This window comes from Periplaneta americana, chromosome 11, assembly GCF_040183065.1.
Source record: "Periplaneta americana isolate PAMFEO1 chromosome 11, P.americana_PAMFEO1_priV1, whole genome shotgun sequence".
In the NCBI taxonomy this organism is placed as follows: Eukaryota; Metazoa; Arthropoda; class Insecta; order Blattodea; family Blattidae; genus Periplaneta; species Periplaneta americana.
The window spans coordinates 103,345,015-103,372,342 of NC_091127.1; the positions used below are offsets into that span (position 1 = coordinate 103,345,015).

The following is a 27,328-nucleotide window of genomic DNA, read 5'->3' on the forward strand; positions in this document are numbered from 1 at the left end:
ATATGTTTTAACTGTAACTAATATTGCATAACAAAATTCTTATCGCATTATGCTTTTAAGTTGATATTGGTGCGCAACTTCATATCATCAGAATATTAAATTATTTCCTCGAATTCTGCTGAAGCTATAGAGCTTACGTTTTACCAACACATGGGCACATATCTTTTGTTTATGATGTAACAATAGCTGCTTTGTTAATTCATTTCCTAGCAGGTACTTACAGGTTCGATGAACAGGAGAATAAGGTATGACCTGAGCTCAGTTGTTTGGAATAGGTCAACGTCATGTTGATCATTCCGCATTCCGTCATGAGCCCAACAGAGTTTGAACAATCCACATTTTATTCTTCTGAACACTGTGAACAATGTATCTGTTCATGCAAATATTTTCAAAATTTTCAATATAATATCTTTAGTAATACGTATTTACCTATAAGGCTACTAAATAAACATTTCTGAAAAATTTAACTTTTCTGTAAAAAAAAAAAAAAAAAAGATGAGAAAGTAATCCATTTGAATGAATAAAAAGCAAAACTGTGAAAAATGAGATTAAAATTAAAACTTACATTCTTGTAATGCACTTACAGTCTACTTCTAAGACAAATCTAAAAATTAACTGGATACAGTTTTAATAAGTTCTCTCCCCTTTATCCATTGAATCAGTGCTGGCCATCCCTGTATATAGCTCCACCAAGCGGCATATACAGGGACATCATTTTATTTTTACTTCAATTTTTATTATACCTCTCCCCTTTATCCATTGAATCAGTGCTGGCCATCCCTGTATATAGCTCCACCAAGCGGCATATACAGGGACATCATTTTATTTTTACTTCAATTTTTATTATACCCGAATTTTTTAATGTACTTCACTCCCACCCCCTCTACTAGTAAACTTCCAACCGTTCTCCACACAGAACCAAGGCCGCGTATGCGGTTATAGTAAGCAGTACTGAGTTAGTAAGTATAGTACGTTCCAGAAATATGTTCGCGTTTTCCAGTGACGAAAGATGTTTCAATATTGAATCATATTTTCGCACAGGTACTGCCGTTCGTTTGCCTACGTTGCATCCCGGTTTCCCCCACTCGCTTCTGCTCGCCCCTCTCTAAAGACTAGTGGCTGGGCTGTCTTAGCTCTTTTCTGAAAACATTAATTTCTGTTAGGATTTGGATGTCTACGTAATATTGTAGAACTTTTAAAATAACTTAAATAAAAGGACCTCATTAAGTAATTAACTGTCACGTGAGCTCCCCCCTCTCTACGGCCCTGCTACATAACCACTTGGACGGACAGTAGATAGCATGTCTGAGTAATTTTATCTTTTCGGAAGTGAAGATTGAATTTACAGTACGTAAAGTACTCTTTCATAGAGTAGGTACAGAATTATTTCAACATGAGTTACTAGTACGAAGGTCGAAACTGGTAATTGGAATTACGTACAATATTCTATAGTGCGATAATATGCACAAAAAACTGAAGCCTTTATCGAAATGAACGGCCACCATTTTCAAAAATGTGTTTAAATATCTATTATAATTATTTTTCAATTTAACTTCATTCTCTATATTGTACGCTAATGTGATGTAGCAAGTATAATATACACTGCATAATGAATACGTCCGAATGGATGGCTCAATTCGTGAGTAAAAACACATATTGTTAATACAGTACTGTATCTTGATTAAACAAAAATCTAATGAAAATTATCAAACTGAAAATGGCGATAGTTCCTAGTTTCGGAAATGGATTAATTCCTTTTCTTCCCTCCTAAACCTAGTAAAGTGATTTGTTTGTATTTTACGCCAGTATCATCGAACTCCAGTCGTGGAAGGGGGTAGCAAACAGTGTTTCCGGTTTTCAACCGTTAATTCAAAGATATAGCCAGGTTAATATTAGAAGTGTTAGTAAAAATAATATGATGTCCCTGTACTACTTCACTCGTCTGTCTCTTTCCTTTCCGCTGTAAAGCGTTCAGGCTCTCCTGAGCTCTAAAACGCGCGCTTGCGCCTATGGGCATCAGTTGACATGACCGGCGTAAATCATGTAATGAGGGAGAATGGTCATCCTTCATGATAGAGACTTTTTGTATAGAAACATTACAGTATATAGACTATATTTTACATTTATTAGGGCGAGTATCCTTGCTTGTATTTGTTTATTTTACTGTGACGGTCTCAAGCCCGTACAGATTAACCCCATTGGTTATAGGCTTCAATGTCGAAAGTAGAATTGAAGATTTATTATTATTATTATTATTATTATTGTTATTATTATTATTTTATTATCATTATTTTATTATTATTATTTTATTATTTTATTATTATTATTATTATTATTATTATTATTATTATTATTATTATTATTATTATTATTATTATTATTATTGCTTCATTTGTGTAGCTGAACATGTTTGTGTAAAGTTTGAAACAGTGGTGTTACGTGTTACATATGCAGGAACTTGATATCTTCGCAGCCTTGCATGGTACGAGTAACATAATGGCAATACCTTACAATTGATGTCAACGCTTGAAATGTCAAGGAAAACACTTAAAAGTGGAAAAAGGCATCTTGAAACATATCTCTCCTTAAAGAGTAAAAGGCCAGATTTCACACCCATTAAGACCAGCTGTCAGAACTGCGGTTGTCATATTTGCACAACATGTTGAAATTGCCCACTGCACGTGATTTCTAAGCCTTCGTGTTGCACATGTTTGGAAACTTGTGAATATCACTCACCATGAATACAGTGTGTGTGTGTGTGTGTGTGTGTGTGTGTGTGTGTGTGTGTGTGCGGAAGCCGTTATTAAATAAACAACATTTCCTTTCAAATAGGCGTCGATTTCCTCTTGTAATTCTTTCGTTTTCTATCTAGCAAAGGACTTTCTAAGTTGTGAATCCTGAATCGTGACACTTGTTTGTTTTCCAGCTTTTAAAATGCATGACTGAATAGCATCTTCATGTGTTATGAGCACTCTCTTAGTTGGCAATTTGTTTTCACCGCATTACTGTCAACTCATTCTAAAACGAATGCTCTCTTATTGCATTTCATCTGAAGACAAGCACGCTATTATATTTACTACTTCTATACTAGAAATACCTCCGCGGTGCTATTGATTCGTCGTTACGGAGGCTGTTACTAAAGTAAGTGAAAAATAAACATAGAAGCTATAGATCACATCTTATATTGAGCCTGTAAATTGGAAGGTCCCGGCTAGTAGCGGGATTTTTCTCAGCTTCCTACATGGCTTGAGGTGCACTCATCCTCCTGTCATATTGAGTACGTTTTTCCCGAGGGGGGAAAGACAGCAGGAGCGTGCTGCTAAACATATTACCGCCTTTTCATGCTGATATCGAGAAAATGCAGAACACATCACAAATGCTAACCACACCCACAGAGACATCAACACAGACATGGAAATACTACACATCCAACCAAAAAGCCAGAAACTAAACACACTAGAACAATATGAAATATACAGACACACGAAAACACACCCCAACGAAATTCTCAAGACACAACTCAATTTCAGAACACACTCTTTCACTTTACATTACACCACATGAACACACCCTCACAGGAAACAAACCAAGAGGCGCCAAGAGCAACAACGACCATTTCTGAGGATGACCCATAAGTAGGTCGAAACATGTAAACAAGGTACGTTAGAATTTAACACAAGAAAGTCTTATCATACATATTCCGAAGTCATACAGTGTTAAAAGTTGTGTAATCAAGATGTATAAAAATATGTGAGTTCTATCTCAATATCCCCTTAAGCCTTACGTCGTCTGGGTTAACTTTTCCTGCTGAAACAATTGAAGGGCTTGGTGCAAGAGGGAGGTAACTCCAAAATAAAAAAAAAATGCTTTGTCTATATATATATATATATATATATATATATATATATATATATATATGGCAGAGGTGAGTAATATTGTGATAGTTCTTTTTTAGAATTTATTACAATTTTACTGAGCGAGAAGAAGATCGTTTTTTTTTTTTTGCGTCAACGTATTAAGGGAATGTTCTTGGAGAAGTTGCTGCACAAACACAAACACACACACACACACACACACACACACACACACACACACATATATATATATATATAATTATTTAACTAGCTAGCTAGTGAGTACAAATTAAAATTATAAAAAAAAAATGTTTCTAATCGTAACAGCCAGGCTCGTGTACGGTGTGGTCTTAGCCAATAATATAACATAAAATTTACAAGGACAGTTTACTAAATACAATAAGTAACCTAATTCAGACCAATAAATAACACTCAAGAGCAAAAAAAAAAAAAAGAAGAAGAAGAAGAAGAAAGAGAAAAAGAGAGAAAAACACAATTAATATAAATCGACAATCGGACAGAAGCCAGTGATATTCAATAAAAACATTAATATAGTGGACAGAAATAAAAGATAAAAAATACATACATTGTTAATATTATATATCATGAATAATTTTATAAATTTATTTTTTAGAAACTTCAATTTTAAAATATTTCAGATTTGGAAAATGATATGTAATTTTATTTAAAAAGTCTTGGGGCGAAACTAGCACTATGTTTAAGAGCTGCACTTGTATGACATTGAGGCTCAATTAATGGGAAAGCAGACATTTGTCTTCGAGTACGATATTCATGTCGATTAGATTTATGTTTTACTTGATTTCTGTGGTAGTAAGTTAGTAAGTGCACATGCACTGTGCGTTTTCTAAGGGAAACATATAATAAGGGAGCTCTAAATTTTATTTCCATATCTGTGCATTTCGATTCTAGAATATGTTCCTAGTGCCGTACTTCTCCACTTTTACTGAAAAAGTTTTGTCTTAAAATGAACCTACGGAAAGAATAATTTTTTGGTCCTATAGAATATATACCTGTTATGGTAACACTAACAATTGATATTAGAGGTGAAAAATTCGCTCCGGCGCCGGAGATCGAACCCGGGTCTTTGGTTCTACTTAGCAAGCGCTGTAAACATTCAGCTACGCCGAAGTTCAATCCACAGCACCGGATCGAATCCCTCAATTATTGTTACCATAACAGATATATTCTGTAGGACCAAAAAATTACACTTCACGTAGATTCTTCGCCCAACAGTGCTTATTATTACTGTGGAATCCCTGCCATCAAGTCACTCAATTGAGTGCGCTCTTTCTATAATGTCAGTTGACATTAATATAAATGTCAACATACATGTCGAACTTGAAGTCAGGCCACAAAGGGAAAAACACCGAAGGAGAGAGATTCGATTCGGTGCTGTGGATTGAACTTCGGCGTAGCTCAATGGTTAGAGCGCTTGGTACGTCGAACCAAGGACTCGTTTTCGATCCCCGGCGCCGGAACGAAAATTAAAATGAACCATTTGAAGAACCAATTTGTTGACAGAGCATTTTTATGGCGACTGCTACAGTAAAAAGTCACCCGACTCTTCGATATGTGTGTAAGCTTGAGTGGTCGTAGGCAGCACCGCGCATGTAACTGAATTGTGTGTTTTCTATATAAAATTACAAAATTTGAATTTAGTTTTTGCTTAAATAACAGTAACATTGGGATTAAAGTGGTCCTAAATTTGATACTTCATTACATAATATCTCTTGGATTCCTGAAGATCATATCTCCATGTGGGGCGAAGGTGAAAACAGTTTTCATCTCTCTTCCAATTTAGTAAATATTGGTCATACTTCATATAAAGTTTAACACTAATCCTCGTGAAAGTTTCTTTCATATGCGCGTACCGTAGCACTGTATCGTGGCATTGTGAAATGGACTCCCTTTCACGTACTGAATCAAGACCAAGGCTCGGCGTAAATAACTCGATTGAGTCATGAAGACCACCCCTTAACTCCCCATTCCAACTTCCTCGGCTGAGGTAGAAATGTTTTGGTGCGGTACAAGCAGGCATGAAGGTTAGTGATGGATTGTATCACCAGGCATCATAGATTTTAGAAATTTTCGACTCTAGCTGGTCGCTTAAATTCCACCTCTGATGAACAAAGCTTTACTCTGCGTTTGTTTATAAGGCGATGTAAGCGAAAATGACATCGGCGGTGATTTCTGCGTCCGTTTCACTTCTCCTCTAATGCCCAGGGCTGATCAAGACGGAGACACCAGCCAACAACCTCGTTCCGAGAATTGTCGATATTTCGATATTTTGACTTTGTAATCAAAGAAATGATATTCCTTCAATTGGAGTAAGCGTGTACGTGCAATGCTAGGATGGTATGATACACAAATATGTAACAAAGTAGGTACTCAAATCTAGTATCATAGTATTATCTCAATTTACATGCAAGCTAGCAGCATTCATTATCTATGCGAATGGGTAACAAATACTTCGTTATCACCGTAGCACTTCTCTTGCATGTTAAAGGTGATAAGATGGATATCAAGATCTTACAGTATTATAGTAGCCTAGCGCATCGGTTCACATTGAAAATCGTGTCATCTAGGAAGATTTCTCGAGCAGCGTTGGCCGCGTAAATTATATGGTACAAATTTTAAGTAAATTACACGTATTTTACACTCGCGAGGAAAACTGATGTTTTACACGATTTTCTACGCGGCGTAATAAATCATTTTTATGAAAGTAAATTAATCAGTTACATATGCTTCAAGACGCTGTTTTGTTGTTTAATTATATTTTTGCCTTATACATTGTAAATGTCCGATTATTAAGGAGTCCTCTGAAGTTAAATATTTAGGCATAATTTTCGACAGTCATTTAAAATGGAACCAACACATTAATTACCTTTGTAATAAATTACGTAAAATAATATATTATTTTGTTTTATGGAGGAATTACTTGTCAATAAATTTATTACGCACAATATACTTAACATTATTTCATTCTGTAATTATGCATGGAATTATAGGCTGAGGTAGCTTATTTAAAACCAATTTTAATCCACTTTATTTATTACAGAAGAAATAATTAAAATATGTCTTCATAAACCTATTGATTCCCAACTCAAAAATTGTTTTTAGAATTTAAGGTTATTAAAATAAGACATATTTATTATATCGTATTAATAAAATTCATACATAAAAATCGAAATTATTTTGAATTGTATTATCATAGTTATGAACCAAAGGTATGAATTCTTTAAGATTGTTTGAACCAAAATGCAACACTGGTACAGTATTTAGTCTTAGTTATAATTTAGGACCAAGAATATATAACAAATTTATATTGAAATATCCTAATCTTGTCAATTCTAATAGTTCTAGTATTGCATTAAAAAGTTAGGAATGGGTTTTATAAATAATGAAAAATTGTAAGTTTAAATTTATATATTCTTATTGTGTAGTAGACATAAAACAAGTTCTGTTATATACTTCCTAATTTAAAGTCACGAATCTGTCCCTGAGCACGAGTTCTACTCTTTCAGGGATGAGCTAAAATTTTATCTGTGTGTATTTATATTTTATGTTACAAGTATACTAGCAAAATAAAATAAAATAAATTATCGAGTCACAAAATGTACATTTTGCGCAGTTTTAGTTTCACGTTTTGCGGGAATAAAACCAAGTTCGTCATAGTAGCTATGCAAAGATCTTTCTGCGTATGACATGTCGTCTTCAAATTTTATTTTTAATACAAGAGTAAGTAAGAGCAAAGCATTTGAACGGTGAAATGTTTTTGAAGTTTTAGTGAAATCAGGATAGTATCAGTGAAATATGTCGTAGTTCCAGTGCAGTGAGTGAGTTGACAGCGAAATGAGTGTAGTGGTGAAAGGTACCGTGCATGTGTGAACATATCATACTCCTGGGTTTTAGTTCCAACTTGGGTTTAGATACAAATTAGATATGCTTTAAATGTTATTTTAAGTGATCGTGCTTCATTTAATTTAGGATGCTCGTTGTTAATATTATAATACTTACTTACTTACTTACTTAGGCTACAAATGGCTTTTAAGGAACCCGCAGATTCATTGTCGCCCTCACATAAGCCCGCCATCGGTCCCTATCCTGTGCAAGATTAATCCAGTCTCTATCATCATATCCTACCTCCCTCAAATCCATTTTAATATTATCTTTCCTTCTACGTCTCGGCCTCCCCAAAGATCTTTTTCCCTCCGGTCTCCCAACTAACACTCTATATGCATTTCTGGATTCGCCCATACGTGTTACATGCCCTGCCCATCTCAAACGTCTGGATTTAATGTTCCTAATAATGTTAGGTGAAGAAAACAATGCGAATATTATAATACTATTATTATTATGTATTATTATTTATTATTATTATTATTATTATTATTATTATTATTATTATTATTTTACTTGGTTATTCAACGACGCTGTATCAACTATGAGGTTATTTTAGCGTCGATGGGATTGGTGGTAGCGAGATGAGCCCGAGGATTTGCCATAGATTACCTGATATTTGCCTTACGGTTGGGGAAAATCTCGGAAAAAACCCAACCAGGTAATCAGCCCAAGCGGGAATCGAACCCGCGCCAACTCCGGATCGACAGGCAAGCGTCTTAGCCGACAGAGCTACGCCTGTGGCTAGTATTATTATTAGTATTATTAATTTATTTATTATTAATTGTGTTTACTATTAATTGTCATTATTGAATGTAATTAGTTACCACTGCCACGGGGTATTTATCCAGTTGCAGTGTGAATAAATACATATATCATTGTCACGGTAGGGCCTTTCAGAAACTGAAGTTCGGAGTTAATACTGTTGTCTTCAATGCTTTCCAAAATGCTTAAAATTAATTTGGGAACACTTCGCACCATGTCAAAAATTGACAACCGTTCGTAGAATCTTTAAGGAAACTAAAAAGATCAGAATGACTAGTTAGTTTTGATGTAACCTCACTGTTTAGCAGAGTTCTCTTACAGGAATGTGTAAAGTTCCCGGAAAATATTTTCGACCAGTGACAATATAATAAAGATCAAAACTGACGGACAGCATTCTAGAATGTTAAATTACAGTGAATGCGTGAAGCAGCTAGTCCGTCAGCTGGGACTTACAGCCAAGGGAGTGGCAGGATTGCTACTGTTCTCTTTGCTGCTGACAGCATTGTTACTACATCACTTTCGCTTGTTCGAACTTGTCTGTAATTTACAGCACTTAGCCCCATGTGTAGTTTGTACACGTTGCTCACATACAAAGTACAGTACTTCATCGCACAAGGTTTGCTGAGTGGATACTTTCAGATACCTTCAAAAGCTGACCAGTATATTGTACGAGTAGTAAAACATAAATGTTTAGCCTAAATCTATATTTAAACAAAACTGAAGAGCAATGATATTTTTCGTCCAATAAAATTGATAAATTGTTTACTAATCTACCTACCTACCTACCTACCTGTTTACCTATAGGTCCGTCCCTCCGTCCTTCTATTCATCCATCATCCATCCATCCATCCATCCATCCATCCATCCATCCATCTACCTGTCGGTCTGTCCTTCCCTGCAGCATGTCTGTCTGTCTGTCTGTCTGTCTCTCTATCTCTATTTCCGTGTCTGTGGCTTTGTCTCGGTCTGTGTCTCTGTCTCGGTCTGCGTCTCTGTCTCGGTCTGTCTCTACCTCTGTCTGTGTCTCTGTCAGTCTCTACTTCTGTCTGTGTCTCTGCCTCTGTCTGCGTCTGTGTCTCTGTCTGTGTGTCTGCCGCTGTCTGCGTCTCTCTCTGTCTGCGTCTCTGTCTCTGTCTGCGTCTCTACCGCTGTCTGCGTCTTTGTCTCTGTCTCTACCTCTGTCTGTGTCTCTGCCTCTGTCCGCGTCTGTGTCTCTGTCTGTCTCTACTTCTGTCTGTGTCTCTGCCTCTGTCTGCGTCTGTGTCTCTGTCTGTGTGTCTGCCGCTGTCTGCGTCTCTACCGCTGTCTGCGTCTCTCTGTCTGCGACTTTGTCTCTGTCTCCACCTCTGTTTGTGTCTCTGCCTCTGTCTGCGTCTCTGTCTCTGTCTGCGTCTCTACCTCTGTCTGCGTCTCTCTCTGTCTGCATCTCCTTCTGTCTGCGTCTCTGTCTCTGCCTCTGCGTGTCTCTTTCTGCGTCTCTGCCTCTGTCTGTATCTATCTGTCTGTCTCTCTGTCTTTGTCTGCGCCTCTGCTTCTGTCTGTATTTCGCTGTCTCTCTGTCCCTATCTGCGTCTCTGTCTCTATTTGTGTCTGTCTGTCTCTGTCTGCGCCTCTGCCTCGTCTCTGTTCCGTCTGTTACTTATCTATAGCTTATCTGTCTTTATGCCTGTCCGTCTGTCTAACCCCACCACACCCTATCCTCTCTCTCTTTATTTTTAATTTTCCATAATTATTATCTCTTACTCGTACCCTTTTATTGTTTTCATATTTTTTTATTGTTAGATATAACTTTGGGTTGTGAAAGAAGTCGGTATAATTGTCGAAGTTTCACATTACATGCATTCTTCGTTTCAAAGACATCCCATTCGGCGATATTGTATTCAACTGAGTAGAATTGATATGGACCTACGATACATGAATTAGTTTACACGAAATTAACATAGTTAAGTGGAAAGGACAGCTCATGAGCTACCATCATCTCTGCTCTCTGGTACGATATTTTTTTCTTCATGCATTGAGAGCCTATAATATCTTATCTCTTAAATCATTGACTCGTGCGATTTAAATCAGACTCGTAAGATTTGAGTCACTGCGTTACTTAAACGTGAATGGTGCCACTTTAATTATGTTTTATTTAATGCAAGATTCTACTTGCTGGGACGATTAAACATTTTCCTATTTAAATCAATTCACTGAATTTTATTCATGACCCAGTTTACTGATTATTATTCAAACGATTCAATTCAACGAATCTAAACCCTAGAAATCGATTTACTGAATATTATTCAAACGAGTCAATTCACTAAATGTAAACCCTAGAAATCGATTTACTTAATGTTATCCGTAGAAATCGATTTACTTAATTTTCTCCGTAGAAACTGATTTACTTAATTTTATCCGTAGAAACCGATTTACTGAATGTTAATTGCAGAAATCGGTTTACTGAATGTTATCCCTAGTACCGTTAATCGATGCCCTGAATATTATTCTTGTGGGAAGGCACTGTCCTATATAATTTTAATCAAGTGTTTAATCAAGTTACTTATATAAAAATATATTCATGATTCGATGATCTGATGAATATACTAACAGTTTTATTTTTATGAGTTTTCTTAGTCCTGTTCTGTACCAATTGGTAGAATTTATGCCCGTGTTCGAATATAATTATCAGAGAGGAATGGGTACATATCTTTCACAGAGAATGGTGTGTGCTTCTCAAATTTCTTTTGCTGTCTGTTGTCTTAAACATGGCGTATAATACTGGCCATATCACGAATGAGTCTCCCTAATTGTAAATGACTAATTACACTAGTCTGCGATGAAATTCCTGCCTCCAAAGTTTTAATGTTTTTAGGATATTTTTAGCATGCTGAAATCAAATTCAAAGCCAAAAAGTTCCTATCACGTACCATTTTTTTGTTATTTTAATTTTCTTATAATATATTACGACAATTTGTAGCGTAATTATTTAAACTGTAATACTTTAACATATGTAGGTTTGGTATGTTAGGATATGAAAACCAAATGTATTCAACATATTTTTAAGGTGTTTATAGGCCTATTGAAAACCAAGGACACTGGATGCTTCTTAGCAGATAGGGGGTGCAAGCACATAAGGAAGTTAGGGCGAAATAACGTGCAGCCTTGTCATTATTTTTATCTGTGAAAGATAGAAATGTCAGCCACTCCTTGGTGAGAGACTGAACTCAACTCGTCTAGTTTCTCTCACATTTCATTAGTCTGCGTTTCATCTGGAAACGAAACGAAATCAGTTTGAAGCTTTATTGTGGAGTAGAATGTTGAAAGTTTTTAGCTCAGTAAGAAAGTATTTACCATGTTGCATCGGGGATGTCTAAATAATCCAGACCACTTTTGTTATATAACTTATGTAGGATATACACATTGCCTAAGCAGAGGTGTAATGTTACACATTTTGTGAAAAAGTCATACCATGCCTATTTTGGAATCAAACTTGGAGACCAAAGTAAAGCTTGGGCACCACACAAAGTATGTAGAGTATGCACTGAAGAGCTTCGTCATTTGATCAATTGGAGAAGACCGTTGCTATCTTTTGGAGTACCTATGGTTTGGAGAGAGCAGTCGAACCATAGTAATGACTGCTACTTCTGTTCGTGTGATGTGAAGGGGTACGATTCTAAATATAAACATCAAATCGTGTATTCAGTTGTCAGCAATTTTACCTGTGCCTAATGTACCAATCCCTGTGCGACCAGAAAATCTTACACAAACGTCATTCTATTGGTACTGACAACGTGAAATAGGTTTTAAATACTTTTTCTCCGAAGATGATAATCTTGCATATTGCAGTAATGTGAACGAATTTATGCTAAAACTTGGATTTCCAAACTATGACCTAAGTGAACGGAGACTGTTCATTGATGCTTCCAAGCGAAGTTTAAAGGATTTCCTCCTTCATAAGGGAAACATTTTTGCTACAATGCCCGTTGCCTATTCAGTGATCCTCAAAAAATCATACACAAATTTGCAACTGCTGTTATTACGACTGGACTATAGGAACACAACTGGCAAGTTTGTGATGATTTCAAAGTTCTGGGTCAACAATCTGATTTTACCAAATTTCCATGCATTCTTTGCCTGTGGGATAGTAGGGCACGAGTTGATCACTGGACTATGAAAGACTGGCCACCTCGACAAAATTTGGAAGTCAGTTGTAAGAATGTTGTGCGCCAAAGCCTTGTGAGTTCTTCTAAAGTTGTGCTGCCATCTCTCCACATCAAGCTTGGCTTAATGAAACAGCTTGTAAAAGCTTTAAATAAGGAAGGAGGCTGTTTTAAGTATATATGTGAGAAATTTCCACTACTATTTGAAGCAAACTGAAAGAAGATATATATTTAATGGTCCTGACATAAGAAAACATGTCTGGTGCAGCATTTAGAAACAGTATGGATGAAAAGGAGAAATCAGCATGGATGTTGTTTTGTGAAGTTGTTTTAAAATTTCTTGGCAACAAGGATCCTAATTACCGAAACATTGTGGCTAACATGCTTGAAGCATACAAGGAATTTGGTTGTAACATGAGTATCAAAATTTTCTGTTTTCTCAGCTAGATTATTTCGCCGAAAATCTAGGATTTTTCAGCTAAGAGTAAGATGAACGATTTCACAAGGATCTGCAGGAGTTCGAAAGAAGGTACCAGGGATGAGGGAGCATCAGTATCCTTGGTGATTATTGTTGGATGTTAAAGCGTGAAATACCTGAAGAAAACATAAAAGAAAGAGGAACAGGAGAACTCTCTCAACTAAGAAGCAAGTGGTGTAATTTTTTGTGTGATACATTGTGCTAATTTATACATCCAATAGTGAAGTAAAGGAGACAAAACAAAGCAAAAATACTCTAGTGACATGTATGAACAACCATACACATAATTTCAGCAAGTTGTGTCTTTTAAATATTGTTTTTGAATTTGAAATAAAAAAGTGAAATGAAAAAGTTTGTGATGAAATTCACGTATTTATAAAATACATTTAAAGTGATTTGCAAACAAACCTGACGTGATAGAAGCAAACGGATTGAAAATTCGGATTCAGCACATCGACATTATATAAAATCACATTACTTAGTTTAGGCAACAAACACAAAGTTGAAATTCGCAGGCTAGTGTTATTGGTTCATAATATTTCAAAAGTGAGGATGAAAGGGGCCAAAAGGTTCCAATCCTTAGAAGATTATAATAATAATAATAATAATAATAATAATAATAATAATAATAATAATAATGATGATGATGATGATGATGATGATGATGAAGAAGGAGATAATTTAAATATTTATTCTGTGATATATATCACAGACCATTAAACATTGAGAAACTTGAAACAGCTATTATGGTTAACAAGAATTATTAGAAAAATATTTCCTTAGTCTATTCTTAAATTGTTTGATGTCTGACAGTCTCTGACATTACTCGGCAGGGAATTCCAAAGTCAAGGAACAGCCACAGTGAAAGAAGATGAATATGAGGATGTTCGGTGGGAGGGAATGGATAATATTGAGGAGTGTTGTGATCATGTGTCTAGGTTATGGTGGGTAGATAAAGTTTGAAAACGAGACGCAAGATAGACAGGGGTGGAGAAATGCAATATGTGAAAGAGGAGTAAAAGGCAATGGAGTTCAACATTAGAAGATCTCTCTTTCTAGAAAATCTTTGCATTTATAGTCATTTACTTTCAATGAGATGTCAGCTTTTGTCACATCTTAAGTCACTTGCAATCTTCGTTACCTTATACATCGCTAATAAAACCAGACTACTGTATTCTGAAGCTAATATTATTGTTTGAACTTTGCCATAAAATTAATGTACCAGATGTTAAGATTTATCGTAGGCTTGTCAGAATCTAGCTGTTCTCTCCTTGTTTCCTTGCGCTGGAAGTAGGCAGTGGAGTATAATTCGATCTACAACCAACGTTTCAGTAGTGCTGTTGTGTATTTCTGAATGTTGTGACATGAAAGTGGAGTTTAACTTTTTATTTCTAGTTCCCTGAAATGATATCAGTTTATTTTTGTAACCTCGTCATTTCCCTGTGCTGAACTCATGTCCTAGTATGACTGAATAGTATTGACAATATTACTGATAATTGGAGGGCTTGAGTTAAATCCGGGGACGACAAATGGAAAAGATACTTCACTTTTATTATCAATCCGTGAAGAGATGAAGGAGGGATTCAAGGCAGTGATGGCGGAAAACAAACGGAACTTCAATGAACTGAACAGTACAAAAAGAGCTGAAGGAAGAAATTGTGAACAATACTGAGAGCATAAAGAAACTTCAACAAGAGAACGTCCAACTGCAGAACGAGATAAAACACTTCGAATTTCAGCTGAGGAAGAAAAACTTAATTCTTTTTGGAATGGAGGAAGACCGGCGTGGAAATAGAATAGAAACATATAATTTAGTAACTCATCTGTGTAACGAGATTTTTGGCCTGAACCTGAACAATGATCAGATTGAAGAAGCCTACAGAATTGGATGAAGGAAAAATCGTCCCATACTAGTGAAATTTACAAGTATGAGGACAAAAATATTTATCTTGGATCACTTGAACAAGATGAGAAGTACGAACTTAAAATTTGAGCAGAACTACAGTGTGGAAACAAGGAGTAAGAGAAAGATGTTACTGCCGTTTATGAAAAAGGCAAGATCGAGAGGTCAGTTTGCGATCTTAGTTAAGGATCAAATAAAGATAAATGGAAACCTGTGACTTAGAGTATTGTCAGAGGAACTTCAATTGACAGAAATCCCAGGTATCCGGTGGTAGAAATTACCCGAGGAGAGAAAAAAAAATAGTGCTGTACTTATTTCGTCCACTATTAGATTGAAAACCGAACAACCGGAAGAGATTATAGATGAGTTGGTTCGTGAAGGCGAGGGTGGAACGAACTGATGGTGGATATTTCAGATCAATAACGAAAAATTGACTGTTTTGGAGTTAATAGCGTGAGTAGAAGAGTTATTAGTTTAACAGACTGTCGGGATTGCATGCTAATTGTAGGTAAGTGTAATAGAAGTTGTAGTGAAACCCGTATACAGAAATTTTGTGGTACACCATAACTGGTATAAATGTTGATGACAATACAAATAAATATATAAATAAGTAATGAATGTGATGAGTTGCCTCATCCTAATTTACTATCTGACTGAATCAACACAAGAATTGCTTTGACTGATGTGAGAGGAGTAGTCACTGAATTGCTAGTTGCTAGATACTTGATCAATTATTTCAATCGACACACTTCGTTCCAACATATGTCAACTCACTGAATTTTAACGGCATTAGCTATTTATTATTACATTGTCATCTGAGTCGATTCAGCGAAATTATTTTGGTTCACTGAACTTGACAAGCCTTGATTTGTCTCATTTGAGTCCATTCACTGAATCTCAACAGCGATGTCAATTCACTTGTTGCAGACGCGTGCAGCAAGAAGAGGCGCTTCCACCCGTTCCGGGGTCTGCGCCGGATATTCCGGAAGAAGGCGCGTCACCAACACGCAAGCGCGACGCCCGACATGCAAGACGCGGAGTCTGCCCACGAGCACGCCCTGCTGGACGCCGACACCCCCGTCCAGCTGGACGCTCACCGAAGCCGCTCCACCAGCACGCTGCTCTCGGGAGACGATGCCGGGCCCCGTAGAAGGTCTGCTTTCACTTTCCCATATTTATTTAATTCTTTCCTCTGTTCTTGCGTTACCTGATTATTAATTTATTATTTTTTTGTTTGTCTTCTTCATATATTCCTTCCTTGTGCATGCAGTTTTTTCTATATATTTTTTTTTAACTTCCTTTACTTGTTTCTGTTATTTCATTTCTTTATGTCTTTGTTTGCTATGTGTTTATTTATTTCATTCCTGTTTCTTGTTATACATTTTCTTTCTTCAATTGGAATGAATGGAATTTAACTGACGGGGGTACGAATGGCCCGGCACTGCGACCTGTTGAGATCTATTGCGCTAACCCTCGATATGAAATGAGTTGCATGCCATAGATCGCGCACCGCCCTAACCACATGAGTCCCTTAACGGCCAGACCCTATAGCCGACAGAGTCCATATACCATTCCCGCTTCGGCAACTTCTCCCAAGGCCCCCCTGTCGATTCGAGGCGAAACTCCTCCCCCGAGTAGGTCCGCCTCGAGTGCCATTGCAGAAGCCATCCAACGTCGCTTAACCACAATCCACGGACGCCGGTCGAGAGACCCAGCAACTTCGGGAGGCCGCCTGTAGAGTGATCTGAAAAACCAGAAACGGGATTATGGGGAAGGGATGATGTGAGAGGAACGATTCATTCTATTATTATTTCTAATCTTTGCTCTCCTTTGCCTTACATTATTTGTTTTGTTTTTCAATTATTTTATTTTTTTGTCCTCTTTAGTCTTTATGTGTACCGTTCATTTTTCTTTATTTTCTATTCTTTTTTTGTTCTTGTTTCTTCCATTTGTATTTTTTTTTTCAGAAAAGTAAATTATCTACACTATACAGACTTTATTATGCTTCTAATGAAAAATGTATCAGACAGATATTCTTGTGTAGGAACAGTTATAAAGGTATGGAGGTTCCTATCGGGCAGGACATGGAGCATCCGTAAGCATTTCAGCCAGCTCCACTATCCGCCATGTCATGCACTTTTCTTCAGCCGTCCTCAGTCCTGAGAGTAGGGTTGCCAACCCTCCCGTATTTCCCGGGATCTCCCGTATTTGCCCCTAATTTTTAACACTCTCCCAGCTCCCGTATTTTATTTCTCTTCGAGCATTTTTCTCCCTTAATTTTGCATAATGTAAAAGTCTTCATTCTAAAGATTTGATTTTGCCGTGAATAATGAACATTTACATGATGAATTTTGAGATGCGTTAAAATGTACATTTAACGGCAAAAAGAATGGGCCGCTGACAATTTCTTAAATTCCAGATACATAACATTGCGCATGCTCATCTCGTCAAAGGGGTAGTTCACCAGGTAACACATAATTATACCATTTAAATTTGCTGCATTTTGTTTAAGAGCCTAAAATATGTTATAAAATCGAATAGAAAGTTAATTATAGATACATCAGGGACTCTGAAGAGTGAGATAATATTAACATTGATAAATACAAAATCAACCGAAGCGAATATGAACACGAAAAGCACGTATTATGCCGAAACGATATGAACAGTGTCACTAGGGTAAGTCGTTACGGCATTAGTAGTAGCACAGTCTAGTATAAACAGTCACGAAGCTTGAGCTGTGAGGGTACTAGGAACAATAGACTATGTCGGTACTATTTCGCATTGTCTGTAATGAGGCGATAGTAGCGATCCTAGTGATTAGCAACTATCTATGGATGCATATTTATTACGTATTGAGCTTCGTGACTATATACTAGACTGTGGTAGTAGCGCAAGGTTCGAATCTTCTACGCCACTCCCTATTTCATTTCCTTCAGAAATTGTTCTCCTATCCTGACTTTGACTCGTTGTTTCATATAAAGATTACTGAACAGCCTCCTCTTTTTCCAATCCACACCTAGTTTCTTTAGGAATGCCATCAGTTTGTTCCAATCCACTCTGTCAAACGCCTTTTTCACATGATATAAATGGTGCATATTGTCCGTAAATAATATCAACACACGAAATTGTCTGAGACGACACACTCTCGCACCTCTTACAGCAACAGCGTTATAGGTACCCAAGTATTATTAAAAAAAAACAAAGAAAAGAAAAAGGAAATGGTAACTCTTATTTCGGTTTCGAACTGTGTGTGCGATAAGGGATGATGAACGTGGCAGGGACAAATAAATATTGAGAGTTACAGCATTTCACAACTTGCATGAAACAATAGTTGTGCTATCAGTTATTAAATGAATGGGTGAAAAAGTCTGAGTTATCTTCAATGATGTTATTATGGATAAAAGAGAGTAATTATTAGGGGGCGGATGTTGATGAAAAGTTATCTTCTTATTTTTCATATTAGGACGACGGCTATTAATGTAGAAATACTTTCTATGTTAATATCAACATAAACATTAATTTCTTATACGCATTTTATGACGTTTTTGAACTAATAGGTAATTTTTATTTTTTTTCTGCATTTTCTGATCACTTTTAATACTTTGAAATACCTTTAGATCATTTAAAGTGAATTTTACTTTCTTCTTTACCGATAGATCTGTTAAATCATTTTCTAAGCAAATAGATCAGTAATAATTACCTACTGAATAAGTGAATAACGGTGAAATTTGAGTTTTATAGTTTGGAACAGACTCTAAAGTCCATCCGTCATTCCTCTGAAGGCTTCACTTCACACAACGGAAGTAATATAAAATGCTTGACAACAGCTTAGTTTAAGTGAGGGCTTTGACCGCTACTGTTCTTTTGTCGGTACGAGGATGTCTTTAAAATTGGAAGGGGGGAAACTTTCACCGTGTCCTGGACAGGACATCGTGTCCTCAACATGGTTCGGAAGGGATGTCTACTGTAGTAGACAGTATTTTTAACACAAAATTGCAAGAATACACGCTGCGCTTACAGTTTGTTTTGTCATTTACTCTCCCTCATCTGGAAGATCTGGCAACAAAAGTGAAACGCGGAAGGAGGAGACAGAGAATGAAGGCACTGACATGGACCATCCCTGATTGAAACACATTGTAAAACCTCATTAAAATCTATAGTTTTCTCTTAAAACCTTCGTTTCGTTGCACGTTATTTTCCTTTATCTTAGCTAAATTCCATGAAGTTGCCTTCTCTTTCCGAGATTTGCAGAGCAATAATTGAAACAAGGTAACTAATTTTTAAGAAGTTGTGGTGCGAGTACGGTGTATAATATTTAACTGTCATTTTCTTTTAATTTCATGTTATTTCTCCATTAGTTTAAGTGTATTTTAATGATCATTTTAAGGGGAAGCAGAGGTGGAATTTTTGAACAAAACTGAAGAAAAAATGAAAATTTAGTTTTTTCCATTTTCATTATCTTTATTTTCATATTCTGATGTTAGTTTTTGGTTTTGTGCCCTTTAAAAGTATGAAATTAAAACCAAGATAACTGTATTACTATATTATTCCCATAATAAACTAATACTTATCATTATTTATATACCGTCTCTGAACATATAAATAAAAAGAAATATTGAAAATTTCTTACAATATCGTACATAGAGCATTTTATATCAAACGATATAAAGTTTTATAAAATTATTAATATTTACAGAACTATTGTACTTATAAAGTTGAAACTTGGTATGTCCATTACTAATAACATACTTAGTATCCATGATCAATTTCAAACAAATCGGATAAATGTTGTGGATTTTGAAATATTCACCTCTGCCTCCCCTTAAGTAGATTTTTAGGTCATCAACATTCGCCCCCTAGTAATTATAATGGAGATCTAATTTGGTGGCCTGGTAGTGTTAGTAATGCAGTCTTGGAAGTTCTAGGTGAGCTGTAATAGAATTATGAATCTAAAAATTGATACATCCAAAGAGACACGGGAGAAGTTAAACAGATGCCCAATTTTCATATTGTGTTAGATATTCTACTTCAGGATTTATCACTTTAATCGTCGGTGCACTATAAACTAGACTGTCAGCTTTTAAGCAGCTATTAAGTAGCTAGTCTCAAGGTGAATTCTCCGAAGGTGAAAGGCAACTTTCGTAACAGCTGTATAAGGTGGGTTGCCTAGCTACAGGCGAATTACCTCCGCTGTGGCTAGCTGTCAAGTTAATTGGATTATTTCGTTATTTTCTCATTCTTGGTATAGAATTATAGACAAATACTTGTGACTACGATATTTTTTAACGAAAATACACGTTTTCGCCATCATACATTGAAAAACTGTTAACCTTGTCGCTCAGTGTCTTTGTCTATCCGTCTGTTTACTTGTATTCAGCGATTTTTCCTGAACTACTGCAAGAAATCTATTAATTTTCAGTAGCAACAAGTGGGTGTATTCGGAAAATATTCACGTCAAGTATAACATTTTTTGCTCTAAAAGAAAGCCTCATTATGAAAACACTAACTGGCGAGTGAATGTAAATTGATGTCATTGGTTTCGTTTTCTGTATTTCCTTATACAATACATATTATTTAAGATGTAACTTTATACGCCTGTCTCTCCAATTTGTTAAAAAAAATAATTTCTTCTTAATTATGCCTCAATCCGAAAACTTGTCTCATACAAAATTGAATAATTAAGGATTTCTCTTGAAATATTGCTGTAAATGTAGCCGCTTAGGCAGTGATAGATTAAGAGCTTATTGTCCTCAAAGAATTTTTTTTATTTAAATCATTATTATCAGTTTGTTAGTAGTATTCCAAGCCATTAAAGCTCGTTTAATGAAATATGAAATAGTTACGAATTTTTTAAATGTCTAAAAATAAATTAAAAGAAAGCATCATAATGGTATAAATTTATACATTTATCCATCTATATTTATTATTTTATGCTCGACCATGCCGAAATGTAGTAATTATACACCAGGTAGCAGTCCTTTAATGCATGTCATTAAAGTACACCTACTCATTAAAGTTCAGGTGTTTTCAGCCAATGACAACTCAGCTTACAGGTGTTCAGCCAATAACGAGTCAGCTTTGTACCGTTATAAAACCGCAAGTATCGATTATTCTCGGATGTGCAATCGAAAGAGAATTAGCGAAAAGTCACGGAGGCTGGGAATCCAATACTGTCGTAGAAGGTTATGTTCTGTTACTATAATAATTAGCGTTAATTGTAAATAATATTCAAATAAATTAAATTTGTCTTCTCGTTTTTCAATGTCGAATTCACTAATCAAAGTTATACCAAGTTTAACGGGATTACACAAGGCCAATGACATTATAGTTCCTCGGAAAAAATCAATACTTTCGCGTCTGCGCACATCTCACAATTCACGACCTAGAACAAGGTCACTTCCGATCTTGTCAGATACAAATAAAATTTATACATCTGAATACTGTAATTTCAAGTTAGAAATATGGTCGAGCATAAAAAGTCGTATGAAACTCGCCTATAATTGTAATTAAGAAGCTCGTATGAAAATTATGAAACTCGCTTGCGCTCGTTTCATAAACATCCATACTCGCTTCTTAATTACTATCATTTTAAGCTCGTTGCATAATGTACTATTATCATCTTTGTATTCGTGTTTTATTAATCATACAGTGAAGGTAGGTGCCCGGGTAGCTAAGTTGGTAGAGCATCTGGCTACGGATTGGAAGGTTCGGAGTTCTGTCCCAGGTGTTGACGTGATTTTCTTGTTGTCAACTTCCAGAGTTGTCCCAAGGTACATTCAGCCTTCTATTAAACTGAGTACCAGATCTTTCCCTGAGGTAAAGGGCGGTTGGAGTGTGATGCTGACTGCAAGAAAGCATGGGGTTCTACCTCAATGCCCCCTAAAGTGTCTTCATGGCATGTGAAGGGGCTACCTTTACCTTTAGTGTACCTTTTCATTGAAGGTAACTGTAGGCATCCAACAAGGAAAATTCAGTGAGCAGAAACAAGCGGGCGCAGATGACGTATGCTCCCGTTCTCACGCCTACTGCAGGAGGGGTAAGAGGGTTATAGCATGCGCGCCGCGAGGAGTTCGAGCTGAGTTTTGCTTGTAGGATACCTATAGCTAAAACAAAAAACAAATGGTAGAGGATTAATCGAATCTCTGTAAAGAGGATTCATCGAATCCTTGTAATAAACTGCGTGAGACTTTTATACTGTTCATGATTGTTATTGTGAATGTTGTTGGAATTGTAAGGATGTTTGGAATTTGAAGTAAAATTTTAATATATTCATATATTTTAATATCTGTCCCTATACTCTCCACATTTAAATTTAACAGGACGAAGCCTTCTCTTTAATTGCTTCATGATTGCTTCGTCATACCATGATGTCTAGCTTCAAGACAACAATGCAATTTGTAGTCGAAACGATTATGTATCAATATAACGCCAATGAGTTGTTTGAACTTGTAATGAATAATAATGTATCATTGCAGAGAGTTGGATTCTTTTGGAAATTAATACTACAGTTAATTAGTTCAGACTTTTATTTTTAAATTAACTATTTTTGCCTTTATACTCCCCGCATTTATTAATGAACCCCATTTGTATACTAATTTAAAATTATGTCGAATATTTCATTAAGCTTTATCCGTTAAAAATGCATTCATCATGATACTAAATTCATTTTCTCCTGTTTATATTTTATGACGGCTAGCTAGATTCGAAACTGCTTTGTCTTAAACAACATAATTTCATCCAAAGCCTACTGCAATTAATAACGCTGCAATATTAACAGAAATTGTGAGCAGAAAACAAATACTGTTAACATGCGAATTCTAAATGAGGTTGTAGAGCAAGTGGACCCTTGCTTTACAGCTTAAAATACTTGCGATGCATGCTCTACAGCTTCATATACTTGTGGTGTACTGAGAGTAGCAAAGGGACATCTTCTGCGGATCTCTGAAAAAAGAACTAAGGAAGAGACTAGCGAAGTGCTTTGTATGGGGCAGAAACTTGGATATTGCACGAAGTGAAGAGAAGCGACTAGTAGCATTTGAAATGTGGATATGGAGAAGAATGGAACGTGTGAAGTAGACAGACAGAATAAGAAATGAAGCTGTGTTGAAAAGAGTGTGTGAAGAAAGAATATTGCTGACTGATCAAAAAGAGAAAAATTAATTCGTTGGGTCATTGCCTGAGAAGAAACTGTTTGCTGAAGAATGCGCTGTAAGGAATGGTGAACGAGAGAAATGTTCGGAGCAGAAGAAGATATCAGATGATAGACGACATTAAGATATATGAATCATATGCTCAGACTAAGAGAAAAAAGCAGAAATAGGAAAGATTGGAGATTGCTGAGTTTGCAGTGAAAGACCTGCCCTTGTTCAGAAGACTATGAATGATTGAATTGCCGAATGTCAAACTCACAAACGTTTCATGTTAAAATTTGTTTTTTTTTTCTGTGCGAATATTTTTGGTCTAAAATACAATGTCCGTAAGTGAAAGAAATTGAAAAACTAATATTTTTAAAACGATTCCAGATATATCTCTCCGAACATGAAAGGGCTACAGATGTTCAGCTTTATTACATGCACTGAAAATTACAGTTATAATCGCAAGGGAAGATTGGACTCCATAGTTAAAGGACGGATTTTGGAAAGTCATTCTTTCATACTTTTTGCAGTTGCCTATTTCACTACTGTTTCCTTTGAATCCACAACAGCTCCCTACACTAACAGAGAAACGACGGAATAGAAAGGAAAAAATATTTTCATATTTGTAGATATAGGCTATATATATGGAACTATTCACAATCACATAGATTTGTCACACATTCAAAATGATGTTTTGTGTTCGTTTGAATCTCAGTACAGACTAGTTGTCTGCCGTGCCTGTCAGGTTTGTTTTCATTTGTGACAAGCATTATGTGTTATCATGGGTAAACGTTCATCACCAATTTATTGTTATTCAACTTAGTAGATATGTGAGATAACAGGTAATTATTAATTATTATGTTATTAGATAAAACATATTATATTCCCACTAGGCTCGTATAACTGGAGGACATACAAAATGAATTTCACAAAAGCAAATCATTTGCAGGTAGATAAATACTTTACCAATTAATTGTTAATTGGAAAACACAGAGAATTTAATATATATTCACTCGCTGCTTTTGTGAACTATAGAAAAGCTTTCGACACGGTCATTACATCGAAATTATTTGAATTTACCAAAATGATGATGTTCCACAATACTTGATACGAAACATTTTAGGTGTATGTGAAAGTAATTTAATATCAGCGAAAGTTAAAAATCAGCTTTCAGGATGGAAACCAATCCTGGAGCGGAGTTTGAGAGGAATGAGATCTCTCTCTTCTACATTTCTATTATTATGTCATGGCAGTACGAAAATTGACCCTAATTTAGTGCTAAATGCTATTTTTACGCCGATGATCAGATTTTATTAGCAATTCAGAAGATGGTTTGCAACATTCTTTGTACAATCATAATAAAACAACACATAATTATAACATATAAATTTCAGTGGAAAAAAAATTGCATTTAGTAGAAAAGATTCTGTCCGTAATAAGATACGCCTTAATAACAAAATTTGAAATATATACTGTTTTAATTATCTTGGCTATAAATCTTCGAAACTTTATAGAATATGAAATGTAACTAATTTTACAGATGAACCATTTTTAAATATTTGGCAGTTAAAACATTATTATCCATAACTGGTATCTAAATTGGTCTTTATTTCGTCGTCTTTAGCAACCTAAGCAATAGCTTATTCACAGCACTGAATTAATAGTACATTATGCAACGAGCCTATAATGGTAGTAATTAAGACGCGAGTATGCTTATGAAACGAGCGCAAGCGAGTTTCATAATTTTCATACGAGTGTCTTAATTACCATTATAGTCGAGTTTCATACGACTTTTTATGCTCGACCATATTGATTTTTTTCCGGCAATTGATGACATGAATTTGCGGGAATGTGCTTTGTGAAAGGCTGGAAGATGACGGTGAATTGATGTTAATTTGTGTGTTGTTTTTTTCAACTAAGTTTAATATTGTCTAATCTAGCGCTAGTTGTCTTTCGATTGCATATCCGAGAATAATCGATACTTGCGCTTTCATATTGCTACAATGGTATTTTCTGATTGGTGGAACACCTGAAATTTAATGAATAGGTGTACTTTAATGAGGTCCATTAAAAGGCTGCAACCAGGTGTATAATTACTACATTTCGGCATGGTCGAGCATAATAGTACATTATGCAACGAGCCTATAATGATAGTAATTAAGACGCAAGTATTCATACGAGCGTCTTAATTACCATTATAGGCAAGTTTCATACGACTTTTTATGCTCGACCATATTTCTAACTTGAAATTATTCGGATGTATACATTTTATTTGTATCTGACAAGATCGGAAGTGACCTTGTTCTAGGTCGTGAATTGTGAGATGTGCGCAGACGCGAAAGTATTGATTTTTTCCGAGGAACAATAATGTCATTGACCTTGATGTAATCCCATTAAACTTGATATAACCTTGATTATTGAATTCGACATTGAAAAACGAGATGACAAATTGAATTTATTTTAATATTATTTAAACTTAACGCTAATTATTATAGTAACAGAACATAACCTTCTACGACAGTATTGGATTTCCAGCCTCCGTGACTTTTCGCAAATTCTCTTTCGATTGCATATCCGAGAATAATCGATACTTGCGGTTTTATAACGGTAAAAAGCTGACTTGTCATTGGCTGAACACCTGTAAGCTGAGTTGTTATTGGCTGAACACCTGCACTTTAATGAGTAGGTGTACTTTAATGACATGCATTAAAGGACTGCTACCAGGTGTATAATTACTACATTTCGGCATGGTCGAGCATAAAAATTTTTAATTTACTATTATGAATTAAAAATGTTTTCCATGACAACCAACACCTTAGAAACCATAAAATCCATATATTCATTAAGTTATAACTTCTTCACAAACAACACATTATAAAGAAAAGACGTACAATTTAAATAGCTATTTATGCAACACATTGCGAAATGATAGCGTTTTAAGCACGTGAAGTGAAAATTGTCCACCGATCGGTCAGTGCTTAAAACGCTAGTTTGGCACGCATTCCATACAATATGTTAGACAGTCTCTCGAGAATTCCTAATATATTTATATTTTAAAGAGGATAAAATTGTTGATTCATTTTCTCGTAATGGCTAACTTCTGCTGCTAAAACGAAAGATTATTACATTCGTATGGGGGGGGGGAGAGAGAGAGAGAGAGAGAGAGAGAGAGAGAGAGAGATTTCACGGTCTTCGGATATGTAGTAGGCTATGGTAATTATTTTGCTGATTGTTAGGAGTAAATAAATATATACTTATATCAGTAATTTGCAATGATCAATCTTAATGGCTTGACAAGAAATATACAAAACGAGTTACATTATAACTGTTTTGTATATATTTTACGTAACATTTATATGCCTTTAATTACAAGTGGAAACGTTTTCGCCCTCCAGGGGCATCATCAGTTTGAAATAACAATATCAAGTATCAAAATCAAAAGTTAAAATAAAAAATGTGATGACAATGTATGTGATAAAATTGGATTTTATGGAAAAGATGTAGTGTGTTTCATATTAAACTTATCTATATAATATAAAATACACAAACACTATATTGTGTGTGGGAACGTATATGAATAACAACATTGATAAATGAATATTAAAACTGTTGAATGTTAGGCTAGATATGGGTCAGAGTATTGTCAGACTGCCTAAGATGGCTGTTGATTATCATTATATTGCGTGATGTAAAAAGATAGAAAGTATTTCCTAATTCGAATGTATACTTTAAACACTGTGTTATATACGAGAACCTTATGTTCTACAATTATGAATAAAATGTCAATACATAAATATTAAAATAGAGTTAAAATTAACACACAGCCTAAAAAAAAACTATTGGATATCGTATTATATACATGTGAAGAAAGTGGAACGTACTTAAAGAATAAATTTTGTGCACGAACAATGTCTTCCACAAATATGAATCAAATATCGGTATATACAATATTAAAGTATTAAAGCTTGCTGTAAGTTAGAGTGTTGTTAGGCATATAAATGTTTCGTAAAATATATTTAAAACAGTTATAATGTAACTTGTTTTGTATATTTCTTGTTAAGCCATTAAGATTGATCACTTTCAAATTATTGATATAAGTATATATTCTTATAGCAATTGGCTTATCTGAA

The 27,328-nt window shown here is 35.5% G+C and overlaps 1 protein-coding gene across 6 annotated transcripts in view; it reads left to right on the forward strand.

The window, feature by feature from the left end:
* The window catches only part of LOC138709217 (uro-adherence factor A-like), a 1,183,483-nt gene that overhangs the window by 781,469 nt on the left and 374,686 nt on the right, over window positions 1-27,328 (forward strand). For all 6 annotated transcript variants that reach the window (XM_069839807.1, XM_069839810.1, XM_069839808.1 and 3 more), the window contains one exon: window positions 15,991-16,216. In XM_069839807.1, coding sequence (XP_069695908.1) covers window positions 15,991-16,216 — 226 coding nt within the window. The remainder of the gene's footprint in view (window positions 1-15,990; window positions 16,217-27,328) is intronic.